This window comes from Folsomia candida, unplaced genomic scaffold, assembly GCF_002217175.1.
Source record: "Folsomia candida strain VU population unplaced genomic scaffold, ASM221717v1 Fcan01_Sc008, whole genome shotgun sequence".
In the NCBI taxonomy this organism is placed as follows: Eukaryota; Metazoa; Arthropoda; class Collembola; order Entomobryomorpha; family Isotomidae; genus Folsomia; species Folsomia candida.
The window spans coordinates 2,850,874-2,867,668 of record NW_019091200.1 but is presented as its reverse complement, the minus strand read 5'-3'; the positions used below and the strand labels follow the sequence as shown (position 1 = coordinate 2,867,668).

General features: G+C 40.6%; 4 protein-coding genes across 7 annotated transcripts; 1 reads left to right on the top strand and 3 right to left on the bottom strand.

The window, feature by feature from the left end:
• Positions 1–48: 48 nt before the first annotated feature.
• LOC110852896 (T-complex protein 1 subunit epsilon) lies at positions 49–2,766 on the bottom strand. Its single transcript, XM_022101054.2, has 6 exons — positions 2,540–2,766; positions 2,187–2,460; positions 1,764–2,101; positions 1,244–1,513; positions 744–1,178; positions 49–646 (listed from the first exon to the last, which is right to left on the bottom strand). The coding sequence occupies exons 1-6, from the start codon at positions 2,642–2,644 to the stop codon at positions 452–454; spliced, it is 1,617 nt and encodes a 538-aa protein (XP_021956746.1). The 5' UTR covers positions 2,645–2,766; the 3' UTR covers positions 49–451.
• Positions 2,767–2,926: 160 nt separating this feature from the next.
• Positions 2,927–7,800, bottom strand: LOC110852894 (cytosolic 10-formyltetrahydrofolate dehydrogenase). 3 transcript variants are annotated; one of them, XM_022101051.2, is made up of 16 exons: positions 7,667–7,800; positions 7,369–7,520; positions 7,072–7,250; positions 6,775–6,977; positions 6,621–6,697; positions 6,073–6,552; positions 5,812–6,016; positions 5,653–5,753; positions 5,318–5,582; positions 5,166–5,260; positions 4,988–5,095; positions 4,848–4,890; positions 4,746–4,775; positions 4,590–4,621; positions 3,426–4,002; positions 3,012–3,343 (listed from the first exon to the last, which is right to left on the bottom strand). In XM_022101051.2, exons 3-16 carry the CDS (start codon positions 7,242–7,244, stop codon positions 3,012–3,014), a joined length of 2,721 nt encoding a protein of 906 aa, XP_021956743.1. In that variant the 5' UTR covers positions 7,245–7,250; positions 7,369–7,520; positions 7,667–7,800. The 3 variants fall into 3 exon arrangements, with proteins under 3 accessions (XP_021956744.1, XP_021956743.1, XP_035710362.1); XM_035854469.1 differs by having other exon boundaries at positions 7,369–7,488; positions 7,567–7,799; XM_022101052.1 differs by lacking the exons at positions 7,369–7,520; positions 7,667–7,800 and having other exon boundaries at positions 2,927–3,343; positions 7,072–7,244.
• On the bottom strand, positions 7,673–9,956 carry LOC110853215 (SEC14-like protein 4). 2 transcript variants are annotated; one of them, XM_022101465.2, is made up of 8 exons: positions 9,800–9,956; positions 9,630–9,714; positions 9,489–9,532; positions 9,302–9,419; positions 9,009–9,227; positions 8,700–8,933; positions 7,949–8,072; positions 7,673–7,808 (listed from the first exon to the last, which is right to left on the bottom strand). In XM_022101465.2, the coding sequence occupies exons 1-7, from the start codon at positions 9,839–9,841 to the stop codon at positions 8,044–8,046; spliced, it is 771 nt and encodes a 256-aa protein (XP_021957157.2). In that variant the 5' UTR covers positions 9,842–9,956; the 3' UTR covers positions 7,673–7,808; positions 7,949–8,043. The 2 variants fall into 2 exon arrangements, with proteins under 2 accessions (XP_021957157.2, XP_035710363.1); XM_035854470.1 differs by having other exon boundaries at positions 7,746–7,808; positions 7,917–8,072.
• A 36-nt stretch (positions 9,957–9,992) lies between these two features.
• Positions 9,993–16,795, top strand: LOC110852898. The gene is made up of 8 exons (XM_022101056.2): positions 9,993–10,182; positions 10,249–10,545; positions 10,626–11,612; positions 11,681–11,883; positions 11,944–12,059; positions 12,143–12,376; positions 16,041–16,222; positions 16,288–16,795. The coding sequence occupies exons 1-8, from the start codon at positions 10,165–10,167 to the stop codon at positions 16,480–16,482; spliced, it is 2,232 nt and encodes a 743-aa protein (XP_021956748.2). The 5' UTR covers positions 9,993–10,164; the 3' UTR covers positions 16,483–16,795.

Genomic DNA, 16,795 nt, shown 5'->3' with positions numbered 1-16,795 from the left:
CCACGATTTAAGAGAGAGCACGTCAAAAAATGTATACACAAGATTGCATGTTTTTGTTGTAAATATTTATTATTCATTTTATGCGTAACTTTTAAGAAACACTAATCAAACCGGTTTAGTTTACGTTGACGGGTGAAAAACGAAACAACCTAATTATGTAACACCAGCCCAGTGGTAGCAAAAATGAAGAACAAATTTTATGTTAGTTTGATTAGTTGCTATTAATTAATACTTAATATTTAAGACCAATTAATCGTAGGTATGTGTGTGACAAAGGCGAAGCATTATATATGGAAGAGAAATTCATGTAATACAAATTAAATTTAAGACATATCCTTTTACAATTGTGTGAAAACAGGGTAAATAATATAGAAAAGTGAGATTGATTAATGATTCCGTAATAAGTAATAGACAAATTAAGTTAATTACATAATTAGACAACAGTTTTAGATCACATTTGATCTGCTGGTCCTCGAATATCATCGATTTTAAGAATCATTTTAACCAATTGGGTCGCAAGTTGGATTTGCTGTTTCTTGGAGTGAAGTGGTTCGAGGACAGATTGTGCGAGCATGTCGCTAGTCCCATTTCCCATACAGTCAACCCCTAAACCTGGATTGTTCTCGGAGATCTGACGAGCCTTCACCTAATATTTAAAGATACAATTCAGTTAACTCTTATTTAAAACTGGTGGAGATTTGAGAAACTCAGTTGCAAAATTATGGTGGTCATTTATTAAATACCTCGGTCAAAGTATCGATGGGTGAAAGTCCCGAATTCTCGGCTAGTGCGAGTGGAATGCTCTCCAAGGCCTCAGCAAAAGCACGATAGGCATACTGTTCCAGACTCGAGATCAAATCTGCCTCCTTCTGGACATGGACGGCGCAGGCAATTTCTGCCGAACCACCGCCACAAACCACCTTGTTGTCCCTGATAAAGTTGCGAACGACGCAGAGGGCATCGTGCAGGGAACGTTTCACTTCCTCAATGATCATCTTACTTCCACCTCGAGCCAGAATGGTGACGGCTTTGGAGTTGGGACAATCCTCAATTACCAACATTCGATCCTTCGTTGTCCCAAAGGTGAGTTCCCGAACGATTCCGGCGTGACCAAGTTTGTCTGGGGTGAGTTCTTCAAAACGGGGAACGATTCGACCACCCGTGGCAATGGCAATGAGCTAAAAAGTCATTGTTAGTTAGTTGAGTAATTTAGTTTTCGATTAAAATTATTGGGAGGACTTACCTCGATTTCTGGCCCACCCACCCATCGCACGGCTGGAAGATTGTGATGCAACAGGAGGTGATTGGCCTCGTCGTCGAATCCCCACTGACAGATGGCCAACGTCGCGCCAGCCTCCTTCACTCGGGTCACAATCTCTACAAACTTGTCTTGCTCGTACTTGTACAATTTTTTGTAATCTTCCACCGAGGTGACGTCCAACTTATGCTTGGTCTTGGGCTTTGGTGGTTCAAACGGGCAGGTCAGGATGGCCAGAGAGACGTCTTTCAGGGTCTAATAACGAAAACATTAATTAGTTAGTTAAATAGGTCAACAAATAAATACGACTGGGATTGTTTCTCTCGGAAAGTCGACTAAATTTCCTAATAGGAAATTCCGTTATGTAACTTTCCCCAGAGAAAGTTGCTCTTGCATAGTTTCTGATTTGTCTGGGATATAATTTACCCAGCCAAGAATTCCTCTATGCCCATTATCACGATTATCACGACAAGATAAATATGAAAATTAAGCAAAAGTTTCTCACCTTGGGCATCTGAGGATGAGAAAAGTCCTTGTCAATGATGACTCCCTTGACCAACATGGTATCTTCAATCCGTCCTCCCGTTTTCCCCTCGACTTTGATCAGCTCAAAGTTGACGTCTTTCGTTTTCAAGTCCGCTACGGCTAGAACGGCATCTACAGCAATTTCCGCCATTTGCTTGATGCACTTGGACACCACTTTGGAACCCAGCACGGTTTCAGCCGCCTTGACAAGAGCGGCACGATCCGTAACTTCAATATCCTTCGCGATCGATTCCAAATACTTGACACAAGATTGACCAGCAAGTTCAAATCCGTCAGCAATTCGGATGGGATGGATTCCTAATTAATTAATTAATCAGTAAGTGTCGCGCATAATGTATTAATATATTTGTAATTTTAATTTTTATGCAAAATAAGTCCTCACCCTTATCCAACAATCCTTCCGCTTGCTCTAACAGAGCTCCAGCCAGTACAACCACGCCCGTAGTTCCGTCCCCAATCTCATCATCCTGACTTTGGCTAAGTTCCACCATCAATTTAGCAATTTGATGTTCCACATCCATCATTTTGAGAATTGTTGCTCCATCATTGGTAACCGTCACGTCCCCATCAGCGGAAACCATCATCTTATCCAGTCCTTTCGGACCGAGGGAGGACCGCAGGATTTGAGCGACAGAACGACCAGCCAAGATGTGTGACTGGAAAATAATGATATTATAAAATTACTAATTAGCTAAACAATCAAACAAAATAATTATTATGCAGTAAAAGCCTCACCTTAATCGCCTCGGAGCCGGTGAGTCGTTTCTGCTTATCCTGATCCCGGATGATGATGAAGGGTCTGCCATACTCGTCGAAGGCTAAACTGCCCGGAAGTGACATTACCACTTGACTGGATGAACCAGTAATTAAATATTTAGTTAAAAATAACTAAAAGAAGGCGAGCAATAATGATTCACTCTTCTTTCTTATTCAGCGAGATGAGAATGAATGGCCGAGTGGAATGGAAGGCACGAGAACAAGAGATGCATTGCGGGGTTCAACTTTACCTCGTCGCAGGTTGGGGCAAAGTGAAAATCATCTCAACGTAAAATCACCAGACTTTCTCCACAACTTTCTCCACTAATTAACTAACTATGAATTTGGATCATATTTGTGCAATCATTTTCTGACAAATTAATTCCATTCAATTTTTATTTTCATTTATAAAGCATGTGTTTTATATAGTATACATTTTCTTGTGCTGAATCTAATACTCGACTGTGATGGTTTTGGTGATCAAGTACTCATTGAGAGCTTCCTGACCAAGGTCCTTGCCAAAGCCGGACTGTTTGAAGCCACCGAAGGGTGCGGCCACGTCCGTCTTATTGTAACAGTTCACAAAACACGTCCCTGCATGCAATCTCTCCGACACTTTCAACGCCTTTGCTAAATCTTTGGTGAATACGCCACCAGCGAGTCCAAATTCGGTGTCATTTGCGCGTCTCAGAACCCCATCCACGTCACCGTCTCGGAAGGAGGAAATGATCATGATGGGACCGAAGGATTCCTCCTTTGCAATGTACATGTGGTCCTCGACATCTGCAAGTTATGAGAATTATAAAGTTGTAAATTATAAAGTTTATTTTAGGAAATTGTAACCACTTTTGGAAATATTACACACCTGTAAAAATTGTGGGGGCGAAGAAGAGTCCTTTCCTTTTGATTTGATGCCCCCCATGGACAAGAGTTGCCCCCTCTTTCACCCCAATCTCGCAATATTCTACCAACTTTTCTAAATGTGCTCTGTGATTTTGTGGTCCATGTGCCGTAGATCGATCGAGGGGATCACCAATCACCATTTTCTTGGTCTCAGTGAGGACTCGACGCACAAATTTTTTGAGAATTGACTCCTCCACGAACAATCGGCCTGCAGCGATACAGTTTTCCCCCTTGTTAAAAAATACGCCAGACAACGCGCCCCGAACGGCTTTGTCAAGGTCAGCATCCTTGAAAATTATGAGTGGAGACTTTCCTCCCAGTTCCAAACTCGCTTTCTTCAAGTTGCTCTCGGCGCATGTTTTCATAATCTGCTTTCCAATCGGAGTGGAGCCAGTGAAGCCTAATTTGCGGACGAGGGGATGTTCAGCAATGGCTTGACCGCAGACTGATCCAGTTCCGGGAAGGATGTTGATCACGCCGGGGGGAAATCCGGCCTGAATCGCCAGCTCGCCAAGTTTCAGTGCGGTTAGGGGACAAACCTGTCAGCAGCGAATTATTTATACTGTGCACATACAGTCAAGAGCAAAACTTTACGACATATGGAAGAGACTTTTGGGACATGTTATTCAAATGGGGAATTAAAGGCCGTAAAGTTTTGCACCGCGTACCTTTCCGAATAATTTTTTTAACGCTGTGATATAATTTTTATTGAATAAAGCGTGCAAAAGTAGGGCGTGACGTGGTAAATTATTTTTGTCGCCGAATTTTTTTCAAGGAACTACAAGGAATTGAAAGAATTAATTTTGGAAGAGACTTTTGGGACAGCCATAAGCACAATGTGTTGTCCCAAAAGTCTCTTCCAAAATTAATTCTTTCAATTCCTTGTAGTTCCTTGAAAAAAATTCGGCGACAAAAATAATTTACCACGTCACCCCCTACTTTTGCACGCTTTATTCAATAAAAATTATATCACAGCGTTAAAAAAATTATTCGGAAAGGTACGCGGTGCAAAACTTTACGGCCTTTAATTCCCCATTTGAATAACATGTCCCAAAAGTCTCTTCCATATGTCGTAAAGTTTTGCTCTTGACTGTATTCGCCAAGAAATCAAGTTTTAAATTTTTACCTGAGCTGGTTTGAGAACAACGGTGTTTCCAGCTGAAAAAAAAACAACAAAGAAAAATTCTAAAATGAGTATATTGATGTTGACATGATTTCGCATTTATCAGGCAATTCACAAGATTTCGCATATTATGAAATGAATTTGTGCAAGTTTTCTTACCTGCAAGACACGCTGCCATTTTCCAGGAAACTATAACCCAATTGCATATTACAAAATAATAATAGAAATTTGGGAATTGTTGTTTTTATGATAATTGCATACCCATCATTAGTGGATAATTCCACGGAGTGATTAGTCCACAAACCTGAAATAATATTAGTTTGACAATTAATGTAACATGAAATCATTTATTCTATATTATTAGCTTTGGCTAATTATGAGTAAAGTGATTGGTGCCTTACGCCAATGGGTCCCCTTTTAGTGAAGCTCAGATTTTTGTTAGGTCTCGCATTGTTGATTGGAATGGTTTTGCCTTCTATCTTGTCACACCATCCAGCAAAATAACGCCACTGGAAACAAAAACAAGGCAACTTATGGCACGTGTATTATTTTTTCAATACTTTCTTCATAAAATCTTACCGTGTCGATACTCATCCCAATGTGGGTTTTTACTGCGAGAGTGTAAACTGCCCCAGAGTCAAGACTTTCAATCGTAGCGAGTTCTTCTTTGTGAACTAATAACAGAAAAAATATATAAAACACATTAAATCACATGAATTGTCCTTGCTCACGTTCCATCAGATCTGCCAATTTGTTGAGCAGCTTGCCACGATCCCTGGCATTCATTTGAGACCATTCGCCACTCTCAAAGGCCGCCGCGGCAGCTTTAGCTGCCTTGTCGACGTCCTCAACCGTTGCAAACTCGACTTCACAAATCACCGATTCGTCCGTCGGATTAATGCTCCTCAACTTCTTGGCTGGGTTGGAACTGGGGACGAATTGATTATTGATTAAAAGTTGGTGTGGGAAGCAAATGTCGCGATTATTGGCGTGCATCTGAAAAAAACCAGTGGTCACTTTAATAATTTCTGTACTTTCTGCAATGTAATCTTGAGGGTGTGTGTACCCTGACGTAGTCGATGACGAGTGGAGCCTTCCCTCTCGTCCCCCTCTTGGCGAGAATCAGCTCCTGAGAGAATTCCTCGTACGTAGTGGCCATGTAAACATCTGTAAAATTGTAGTCAATTTAGAATTTTACTACTCGTTCTTTGTTCTTTTGACTTACCGGCCGTTTCCAAATCGACCTCAAACTTTTCTCGAACCTCTTCCACCATTCTTGTGACGTCCATGGAACCGGCACCGGAGGCGAAAAAGTCGGTCGAGTCCTCCACGACGACTCCAATGATGGCCTCCCAAATGGTGGCAAGTTGTTGGAGCATTTTCTTTTCTTCGGGGGTCACTTCACCCAGGTCGGACTTGGAGTCGTCCGCCTGCACAGAATAAGTAGTTATTACACCACATTAGATCTAGCACGAGATGACCTTACCTGTCCGTACTTTGCTGCCACGATCATCTTGCCCGTGGGAAGTCCCAGTTTGGTAATGTTGACCCCTTTGTTATCCAGACCAAAGAGAATCATGCCGCCAGAGTGGACGAGGGCGGATCGGTGCATCCCTTCCACGAGGAACTCAGAAACGCCGTCTCCTTTGGGAAGCTCCTCCCTCCACATCGTGCTCCCATAGCATTTGACCTCCATTCCCTCGAGACACATCCAAGCACCGGGAACCTTGTCACACCCGCGAATAAAGTCGTGCAGCTGATGAGCCCCTAGTTCTCCAAATTTAATGCGGGCGGCCTCCTTCGTGTTGAGCATGGGTTCGTAGGAGGCACCTTCTTCTGGCTGAGTTATCCTAGGGGCCGTCCCTGCATCGATCCGCGCCACGGCTTCCGCCATCCCGTCAACCCCTTCCGGAAATAGGAAACGGTTGTACAAAGTCTCAATTGTGTCATTCTCTTCAATCGTGGTCTGGATAATATGCAAATATATGTATGTTATAGCTTTGTGGGAGTCATATGTAAATGAGTTGATGGCACCTCTTCTTGGAGGAGAATTGGTCCAGTGTCCAGCCCATCGTCAGCCCAGAAGATGGTAAATCCAGCCTTCTTGTCACCTGTCCATTATTATGTGGAAATAGTAACAAAAACATAAATACAAGCACGTGGATGGATTCACATGATTTCTACGCACCGTGAATTAGTGTCCAGTTGATGGAGGCAGCCCCCCTGTGCTTGGGGAGGATTGAGGGATGGTAAATAATGCTCTTGTGCACGGGATGATTGATTACTTCCATCGGAATGAATTGCGAGCAGTACGGAAGCACGTTCAATTCCGCTCCAATACTTTTGTAAAGTTCAAACACCTCAGGAAGAATTTGGCCTTTTAGTCGCCATCTGAGAAAATAATTCCATTCTATTACTTACATAATTTTTCTTATGGAAAAATATCTCCGGCGAACGGTGGAATTTTTGTTTATTTATTACTTACCTCGGGACTTTAAAGATGGGAACGTCGTCCGTCTTAGCCGATGTGGCGACATGGTCCTCCCTCCCACCTTGATCCGGAACGGTGAAGACGCCCACAATCTCGTGTCCCTCCTGTTGCAAGAGCCGGTACACGTTCGTGGCGAAGATGGACTGACCGATAATGGCGATTTTCATCTTGTCCTGTAAAGCGTACAAGTCAGTGGAATGCGTAAAATATGACACGTGTCATGCAAAATTTGCAAATATTTCCTGAAAATAATGTAAATGAATAAAGTGTAGTATAAATAATAATAATTGCCTTGAACTCGTTGTTATTGTATGCAAGGTATTTCTGCTTATTTTACAGTTCAGTGACACAAGCCGGTTGAGTTGACATGCACTTTGATTGAGCTGCTCGTCTTGTGAATTTCTCCCAGGGCTGACATACACCGCGTCGTTCTTTACAGACGACTGAGCACAAGCAAATATAAAACTCGACTAAAATCTTGTAACCTACCAAACCACTTTTTCAGACGAGTAGACATTAGACATATTCAAGTCCAGTTTAAACCCAGTTTATCTGCATATAAAAATTGTACAATGCGCATATTACTTACAACATATAAAGAAAGACTGTATTCTTATGAATTTCAAATATTAATCCAATCCAAGTTCTTCTTATGGTAAAGTGTATACTTTTAGTTGGATGATGACTGACTCACGCGATTCCTCTCGGCTACTTTTCTGGGTACTAACCAGCTTAAACACATCAATTAATAAGTGAGATTACATAAACATTTCTTTCCATATGCATATGTCAACTAAGAGTATGAGATAATATACATGGGCATAAATCCATTAACTTACTTTGAGGGTGAATTAATCGAATTCGACTTTACCTAAGTTATTAAACTTGAGATGATAAGGGAAGGAGTGAGATGAATCCAGAATTTGACTTGTTCTCTCCTCTGCATTGCATCACTGGTTCTTTGAATTAATTCAAGTTCAGGTCAAAAATCCAGTCTATAAATAAAAACACATAAATAAATAAATACACAGTACGTAGTACATATCACTTTATCATACATCTGTCAAAGAGAGATTGCATTTTGGACATGGAAATGGAATGTAGCAAAGGGCTTACGCATTGAAATTGCAATTTGTATTTGATACAAAACAGTGAAGCATATACTTAAATATTTAAATATGATCGACTGTTTAACTAATTTGCTATAAAATTAAGTAATTAATACAGTTACCGGTATTATCAGTGGTATGTAGTAATTATTATATTACAGATAGAGTTGGAGATAACCCAAAGTCACCGTTCCAACTATTTTATGACTGAAATAGATTATTTATCAAATTATTACGACTGAGAATTATTGCACAAACTTGGTCATATATTTCGTGGGCATGTTAGGGGGTTGGTAGTAAAGGTCAACAATGATGGGTGGCATGATTTCTTTCTTGCAAGGTTATCAAAGCAGGAATCGGATTATTATTAGCAGATAAAAATGACATTAGACACCCACACCGAGCACCGCTGTACAAGAAACTATTCAGTACATGAATTTGGCGTTGGTTTAAGCCAGTAAATAAGTGACACGCAAAGCGAGATTGTAACTAATTAGGTTTGTTTAACCCCACCAAATTGTGGAGTTAACTGGGTCGGGTCCACCAATTCGAGGACCACAGGGACCCAAATAGCCCTGTCCACACCAAAGTGGCGAATCCTTCCAAACGTTCTTGAACTCATGGCGGGTTTGATAATGGAGAGGACGGTGGAGATGAAGGATGAACAATTGATGTAGATGCAGTTGGCCAAAGTCTCGGGATAATTTGACTCGACAAGCGTCGTTATTTGCACCATCCGTTTATCCACTAAATGAGAATCATGTGCTTAGTTAATAGATAAACTATTATAAATAAATAAATTTGCTCATCTTCTTTACGTACGGGAAATGCTGAGCATTGGGCGGCATGAGAATCCTTCCCAGTCGTAGATGACCGTGTACTGTGTAATCGGAACGTGACCCGTTTGTTCGACATCCGCTCGTCGAATCTCCGCCATAATACGTTCACACACTTGGATATTGTATCTTCGAAATTCAACGGCACGCTCATCATCCGTGTTGGCTTGTTTCAAATCCCAGCGTCCCATGGGCACAGTCACCACTGACAATGAGGGGAATTCACGATTAAATAAATATGCATTTTATGAAATTCATGAACATCATTTTGCTTCTTACATGGTCTTCCAACACGATCCCTCCCCTCGATCGAGACAGGAAAGTTGGCATCACAAAATGGGCTGATAGGCTCGCTTGCTAAGGTATCGATCCCGTTTTCTCGACGCCAAGTAAGAGTCTGGCTGGACAAAAATTCAGCAAATGTATGCACAAAATATATAGCTCAAACTGAACAAAAATTACTTACGGCTCGAATCATTTTTTCAGCCGCGTCCACATTATTCTCACGTGCTGTATAGATAAAGATGTATAAGCGAAGTATCACCGATAAGTTTGATTTTATGTCATTCTAAAATTTAAATTGCTTGTATAATATACACTTAATTACCTCGAAGAAATCTTATGAAAAAGCTGTCACTTTTGAAATAGTCGTCGCTAATCGTTGCGAGAATATCCTTTAATTGGTCGCGCAACTAAAGCAGTGCCATAAAAATCAAATTATTTTACAGTAAATCGTTTTCGAATCCGACTGACTACGAATAATCAAATCAGTTTTACCTTATCCATCGCCACCCTTTCCTCGGCAGACGGTGCACCCATTTTTCGTTCTACTCACCCCACGATACTTGTGTTGCTAAAATTTAAAACTTTTCCTGAAAATTTGGACGTAGATTTTTTTAATTGCAGGAAATCTCATTTGAGGCGAAATCACGCGCTCAAATTCGCAAAAAGCTGCACCACACATTTCATTTCAACGGCAACTCACTTGCCATTTATTACACAACTTTTGACTTTTAAATTTAATTGCAATTTGCAATCACAAAAATTCTTGTCCACTAATTGCGCAACACGTACTTATTGACGACTTAATCATAATCAACATTCAGTTTTTAAACGCTATCAACATTTCCAGAATAAAGAAGATGGACTTCAGGGTTGAGGTTGGTTATTTTTTTAAATAGTTGATGTTTTATCATCTTGACAGTTCACAGTTTACACTTCCACAGGGGACGGCGCCCAGCTTCTATGTCAGTTGTTTGGAGGATACGCACTTGGGGAGTGGCGAAGGCGAAAAGCAGCAGCGCGGCGACAAGCTTTTTTGTTCGACAATGATGGAAACCGAGGGTGGAGGTGGAGTAGGAGGCGGACGCGGAGGTGGAGGAGGGGAAAATTGTGCCCATGGTGGATCCTGCTATATCTGCGCCCCAATTCCGGAAGGAGTTGTTGCTCAATTGGAAAAAGTGACCGGTCTGGACAAGACAATGTCCCGAAAGGCTGCATTCACTGTTCTGAAGTATCTCAAGGTACAAAAATGACTAAAGAATTGAACATTTGTTCGCTAACCATTATTATTGTTAACTATTTGTATATTTCCGTAATATAGGAACACCGTCATACAAGTGGTTTTCAGGAAGTAATGAAATACATTCAGCCGGATATTTTCGAGGGACGATACCGACCCTACGTTCCGGTGAAAAATGTGAAGCAAGTTCTCCTCACTAGAGCTGGTTCATTTGCTCTTGGTGGATCATCTGGGGGATCAATGAATAACAATGCGGCCATTGCCAGTGGAGCCCTGCTCACGACCAATATGAAGTTGACCTCTGCCTTCGAAATGTGTGAAAAAGAGGTGGAGGATTTCGAAAAGCAAGAGGCCTTAATTGCCAGCGAGGATGTTATCCGACAAGAAAGTCCAATTACGACAAGCGAAGAGATTATCCGGCCAGAAAGTCCAATTACGACAAGCGAAGAGGTTATTCGGCCAGAAAGTCCAATTACGACAAGCGAAGACGTTATCCGACCGGAAAGTCCAATTGCGAAAGAGGACGTTATTCGGCAAGAAATTCCAATTGTTACGAGGGAGAACGTTATCCGGAAAGGAAGCCCAATTAAGACGAGCGGGGGTGCTATTCGGCATGAAATTCCAGTTGCGAGCGAGGACGTTGTCCGACAAAAAAGATCTTTCGTGAAAGACGGCACTACTCAGCAAGAAAGTTCATTTAGGAGCTTGGGCGCTATCCCACGAGAAAGTTCAATCGCGAGTTTGGGCGCTACAAAGAAGAAAAGTTCATTTAGGAGTTTGGGTGCTATCCCAAGAGAGACCACGAATTTGGGCGCTACCAGGCAGGAAAATTCGTTTTGGAGCTTGGGCCCTAACCCACGAGAGAGTTCAACCGCATGTTTGGGCGCTACCAGGAAGGAGAATTCATTTGTGAATTTGGGCGCAATCCCGCAAGCACTCTCTCTCTATTCGAAAGAACAACAATTGCTCGCCTTGCTCCGTTTCTTATCCAGGCAGAACGGGGCATGGGGAATTTTCGAAGAGGAATACTTCGTGCTATCCCATTTGTTCGAGCTCACACAACTTCTGGTAGGCCCGATATAAATATGGTGCACAGTTGGTTAGTTACACTAACTCGACTCATTGTGTTTTTGCAGACCGTGCTGGACTCTCCCTCCATCAAGAGGATTGCCCGCTGTGACCGGTACACCAATGTGAAGGGACTTTGCCTCTATTTTGCGCTGGAGAAGCGTTGGCTGATTCGTTCCGAGTTGGTGAACGCATTGGAATTGCTCGCAGTGAAGGATAAAAGCTCCACCAGCGTCATGATGAAGTCCGATCTTCCCGCTGATTTGGCCAAGTATGTAAATATACTATGTAAATATGTCGTAATTTCTACTCAAGTATTTTTGATCATCAGGGACATTTATCGAGAGTACATGGACAGCAGCGGTGACCAGAGCAGGATCCTGTCCTGTTGCAATCTTCTCGTGACGCTTCTTCGGGGGGAATGTAGCCTCCGGTTTGATCATTTTGGTGAAATTAGATTATGCTCATGTTCCCCCATCACATTTCAATTCCATTTCTGCATAAATAATGATTTAAATTTGTATTGTCAGATCGGATGGATTCCAAATTTGTGTTTGCCCTACTTCAAATAAGCGAGGGACTGATGCAAGCTGAAGTGGGGGACGAACTCCGAGACGCCGCGGTGGCAGTAATTTTGGCGTACAATACTCACTTTGAACCTGACGATGATATACAGGTGAATCACGTAGTGAGAGCTATTTCTGGTCGGGAGGAAGAGGCCGATTATTTGAAACAGAAGATGATGCATTTGCTCCTTAATCGAGGTCAACATTTTACTCATTTTTATCACAATAAGGGGACGTTCATAAACTTCATAACGCAAATTTTGCCTTTTTTGGACACCCACCCTCCCCTATGTCACGCTGGTGTCACAAAAAATTGGTAGCCCACCCCCCCCTTCCGTTACGTAACGCAAGTGTCTAATTGTGCAGCCTTTATACAAGATTAATTACCAGTATTGGTATGGATGTGGGACTCCAAAATATGAAAGAATTGATCTTCAAATTTGAAATCAAAAATTTTAATCACGGAAACTCCAAAGTTTATTGGAAGATGAAAATGTTTGGGTGGGTTGAAACAAAACTTCCTTAAGCTGCATCCTGACCAAAACTATAAATACCTAGTAGTGGTCGCCGACCACTGGTCGGAGTATAAAACGTAGAGTATAAAAAGGAGTTTTATAGGGTAGAGGGGTCGCCCCGGGAATTGGTGATGTGAAATTTGTCCCTAAAAATGGTCAAAAAATGATTCCAAAAATGTCAAAATGATGAAGAATATTCGAAATGTATCTATCGTTAGATATCCGTAATCAGAGACGACTGAAGTCCATTGTCCACCTTGTATTTAACTTTTTTTATCACACCCACCATTAGTACTTTTCTGGAAGACTTTGCAACTTCATTGTAAGTTTTCACAGAACGGAATATAAATATTCTTAAAGTATTGAGATACAAAATGAGCCAAAAGTGCAAGTCTTTTTCGCATCGATTTCACCAAATTGCACATAAAAAATTACAAATTCAGTTTTGGGTGGGGGGATTAATATAGCATAGCTGTTTTTGAATTATATTCAACCACACCCCCTTCAAAAATTGGGGAAGAAAATTGGGAAAAATGAGAAGGTCAATGTACACTCGGTACAGAACGAAGTAGATACCAACTTGCATTTGACATTTGACTTCCCTCATGAATATGAACATTTTGATGCATCAAGACTTTCAAAATTCGAAAATTGGCGGTTTTTCGACCTACATATAAATCGTTAAAAAAGTGACCTTAGCGGTCATTTCGCGGCTGACAACCTGATGCCAGATTTTTCTTCGTCAGAAGTGCCACATTTTCCGCTTTTGTTGTCCGCTGCGAAATGACCGCTACCATGACTTTTTTGGGGTCAAAGTTTCTGAGGGAGGGGCTTATACGGCAGGAGCCGTAACAATGTATAGGTATTTATGATATACATAAAGGTAATTACATAGAAGCTATTAAAACAGCCTCAAATCGCCCCAAATTTAAAACTTAAGCTTTTCTGAATTTATAATGATGATATGCATTCGAAAATTAACGCTATGAGGCTTATCAACGAAGTTATCAATTTTTCAGATAAGCAAATTTAGTTTATCCAAATCGCCCCAAATTTAAAACTTAAGCTTATCTGAATATATAATGGTAGTATCCACTCGAAAATAAACGCTATCGGGCTTATCACTGCGCTTATCAGTTTTTAAGATAAGCAAATTTAGTTTGTCCAATTCGCCCCAAATTTAAAACTTAAGCTCAACGATTTATCAACTGAACCAACTCGTGTAAGAGATGAAAAGCATCTCAACACGAGTTGGTTCATAATCCCGGTAAACAATTTGAAGAGAGTGAGAAGTGAGACGGACCACCATACGGCACTGGAAACGACAGTCAGCGGTGGTGGTGGTGGATACCCACCAGAATCCGAGTCTCACTCTGCCTTTCGCTAAATAATGGAAACTGCGTTTGTGAAACGGTTGGGCTGGTTCAGCTCTTGACTGTTTCACAAAGCAAGAAGTAAATATTTCTTCTTGGATAAAGTCTAAATTTTAATTTTGGGGTGAAGATGATGGGCGTTTGAGAGATTTCCATCTTCCAACCCCAAACTGACATTTTTGTCAATTTCTTCCTTGGGATTTATTGCATGGTGGATGATCGCAAAGGTCAGACAAAAAAATTACATTTTATGTATTTGATACTCCTTGATGAAAGGAATCAGACGGTCTATCTCACATTTCTGAAAATAAACCTGTTCGCCCGTACAGCCCTATTGAACTTAAGGGTCCCAAAAATGTCCAAATTGGCCCAACCCCTGCCACATTTAGGATTTCTTTGGAAATTTCGAAGATCATTTTAATTTCTCTTCGGTTTTCTGTTGAGGGATATATTTCCCATGCAAAAATTGCATTTCTGGAGTTTTTGTCACGTTTTCAAGGATGTAGGACTCATCATCAATAGCCAACCTTTTTGGTGAAATTTTGTTGTAAAGCTTGAAAGGGCTTGTGTTCACCATTTTTTCTTGACCTTCCGTATGTTTTGGTGCAGATTCTTTTGCATACGCTTTGACCCACACGTTATGGGCCTTAATATGATACACATAGTTGGTATTAATTATTGACTCCATGGCCGCATCAGGTACGAGGGTAGATGGGTATTTTTCAAAAAAAGATTCAATCGTTTTTAACCTTCGAGGGGTCGATATGATGGGTTTTTCTCAAGGTGATTATTTGAAGTTTACATTCTTGGATTCTCCATACTTTTTTATGTATATCTGAATTTTTGCACAGCCACTTCTTCTTCGAGTCTTTGTAACTCGAATTTTGGTTCTTACAAAAAATTCGTTTCCCGACTTCCTCGCTTTTAAGTTGCGTACGAAATTTGTCTTTCAAGGAAAGCTTATGAAATTTTGAGGGTACGTGGTGGAATATATTTGCAATATTATACGAAAAAATAAGATCTCCGAAACCATTGTTTACTACCCTGCTACTAATTACAAACCGATCACCACATCCCGGGGCGACCCCTCTATTTTGAAATCCGAAAAATGAATTTCAAGGATCATCAACATGTAAATTCTAGTTAGCTATTTGGTTTACATGTAAATAAAATAAATACTTTCGACTTAAAAGCAGCGTTTCTGCTCTTTTAAACTTTCCTCGTCATTTTTGTGATTCAGTGTCAAAAGTATTTCTATTTTTTAATATGAAGAATAGTTAAAAATTTGTAAAATTGGGGCAATTATAACTCTACGATTTTTATGAATGTTGACAAAGCAAACCCTTTTCGTAATTTTCTTGCCGAATAATAATTTCATGACATTCGATGTGTACAAAATTGTAGTCGCTAAGATTAGTCTTACCAGCGCAATCGATTGACTATTGGACAGTAAGGAATAACTGATCGCAAGTTTAAATTGAATTTCACCCCGCTCCCAATGTAATCAAGTGGGCACGTGATTTTCGCGCGAAAATATCCTGCGATCATTTATTCCATAATGACCAATAACAGAAACAGCTTTAATCATGGTTAGATAAGCTCCAACTTGGGCTATAAACCGGTGCTGTATGGCTTCGAAGCAGAACATGTCTTTAGATAGAATAGAAAGTAGATAGCTATCTGAATCTTACACGTTGGGAAAATATATTTAAAAAAGTATATTTACAGATATATTCATTTTTAAGCGTTTTTGTGCATTTTATGTACTTTTATATCCATGCATTTCTAAAAATTATATTGTGCGGACAAAAAGAAATTTGCGTTACAGTAACATGTGTCAGCTCACCCACCCTCCCCCCTGTCACGCTGCGTAACGGAATTTCTAGTACCCACCCACCCCTCTTTGCGTTATGAAGTTTATGAACGTCCCCTAAGTGTGATAATCGTTGTAGAATAACATTTTATTTTATGCAGAAATTGGACATTTCAACAACATGACCGTATTTTACCCGTCTTCTTGGTGCGCCATGGTGGTGAAATTAGGAATGGATTTACTTTGCTCTCAGGAAACGAGCGGATTCTTTATGGAGAATGATCTCAACATCTTCCTGGCCGGGTTGGGCGTTTACATTCCTGAAATTGAAATTGGTGACGAAGTAAGATAGACAATTTATTATTAAAATCATCACGATGCCTAAAATCTGACAAATGTTTGTATTAGAAACGAACAAGCGCTCTCCGTCTCGCTCGCCTGATCCTTTGTCGCCTGAACCATCAACACCCCGGCCTGCGTCGAATTCTTCAGGTGCTAAAATGTGTGCTCACAGAAACTGATGAGGTGTCTTTCACAGATCAGAAGATTGCTAGAAAAATTGCACGTGACATCGAAGGTGCCCGACTCCACACCACGTTCTAAACAAATCTCAAAATCTCTCTATAGTGTTTGTTTTAAAAATAAGCAAATTTTTTGGTGTCATATTTTTACGTTGAGTTAACTCGACATGAATAATTATATTTTTACATGCATCATGAAGAAACTTTATGAAATATAAACAATGGTGATGATCAATATTTGGTTGAATTTTAGTAACAAGAATGCTAAGTTTTTTAATAACGTTATATGCTCATGAAAGTTGTGAAATTGATGCAATTGTTGTATTAGTTTTAGTAATGAAACCGTGGAATAAATATTAGTTGACTAATAATAATAAATAAAGAATTGACCAAAC

Bases quoted from the DNA above. Each gene is read 5' to 3' on its own strand.
- LOC110852894 (XM_022101051.2), bottom strand. From the start codon at position 7,244: ATGAAAATCGCCATTATCGGTCAGTCCATCTTCGCCACGAACGTGTAC. The intron at 4,891-4,987 runs GTAAGGCACCAA...ATATTATTTCAG, and splicing joins CTAAAAGGGGACCCATTGGC to GTTTGTGGACTAATCACTCC. The intron at 4,622-4,745 runs GTAAGAAAACTT...TTTTTTTTTCAG, and splicing joins AATGGCAGCGTGTCTTGCAG to CTGGAAACACCGTTGTTCTC.
- LOC110853215 (XM_022101465.2), bottom strand. From the start codon at position 9,841: ATGGGTGCACCGTCTGCCGAGGAAAGGGTGGCGATGGATAAG. The intron at 9,715-9,799 runs GTAAAACTGATT...GCACTGCTTTAG, and splicing joins AAAGGGTGGCGATGGATAAG to TTGCGCGACCAATTAAAGGA. The intron at 9,420-9,488 runs GTAAGTAATTTT...TTGTCCAGCCAG, and splicing joins CTGAAAAAATGATTCGAGCC to ACTCTTACTTGGCGTCGAGA.
- LOC110852896 (XM_022101054.2), bottom strand. From the start codon at position 2,644: ATGTCACTTCCGGGCAGTTTAGCCTTCGACGAGTATGGCAGACCCTTC. The intron at 1,514-1,763 runs GTGAGAAACTTT...TTTCGTTATTAG, and splicing joins CTCATCCTCAGATGCCCAAG to ACCCTGAAAGACGTCTCTCT. The intron at 647-743 runs GTATTTAATAAA...TTTAAATATTAG, and splicing joins CCATCGATACTTTGACCGAG to GTGAAGGCTCGTCAGATCTC.
- LOC110852898 (XM_022101056.2), top strand. The intron at 10,546-10,625 runs GTACAAAAATGA...TCCGTAATATAG, and splicing joins CTGTTCTGAAGTATCTCAAG to GAACACCGTCATACAAGTGG. The intron at 11,613-11,680 runs GTAGGCCCGATA...GTGTTTTTGCAG, and splicing joins TCGAGCTCACACAACTTCTG to ACCGTGCTGGACTCTCCCTC.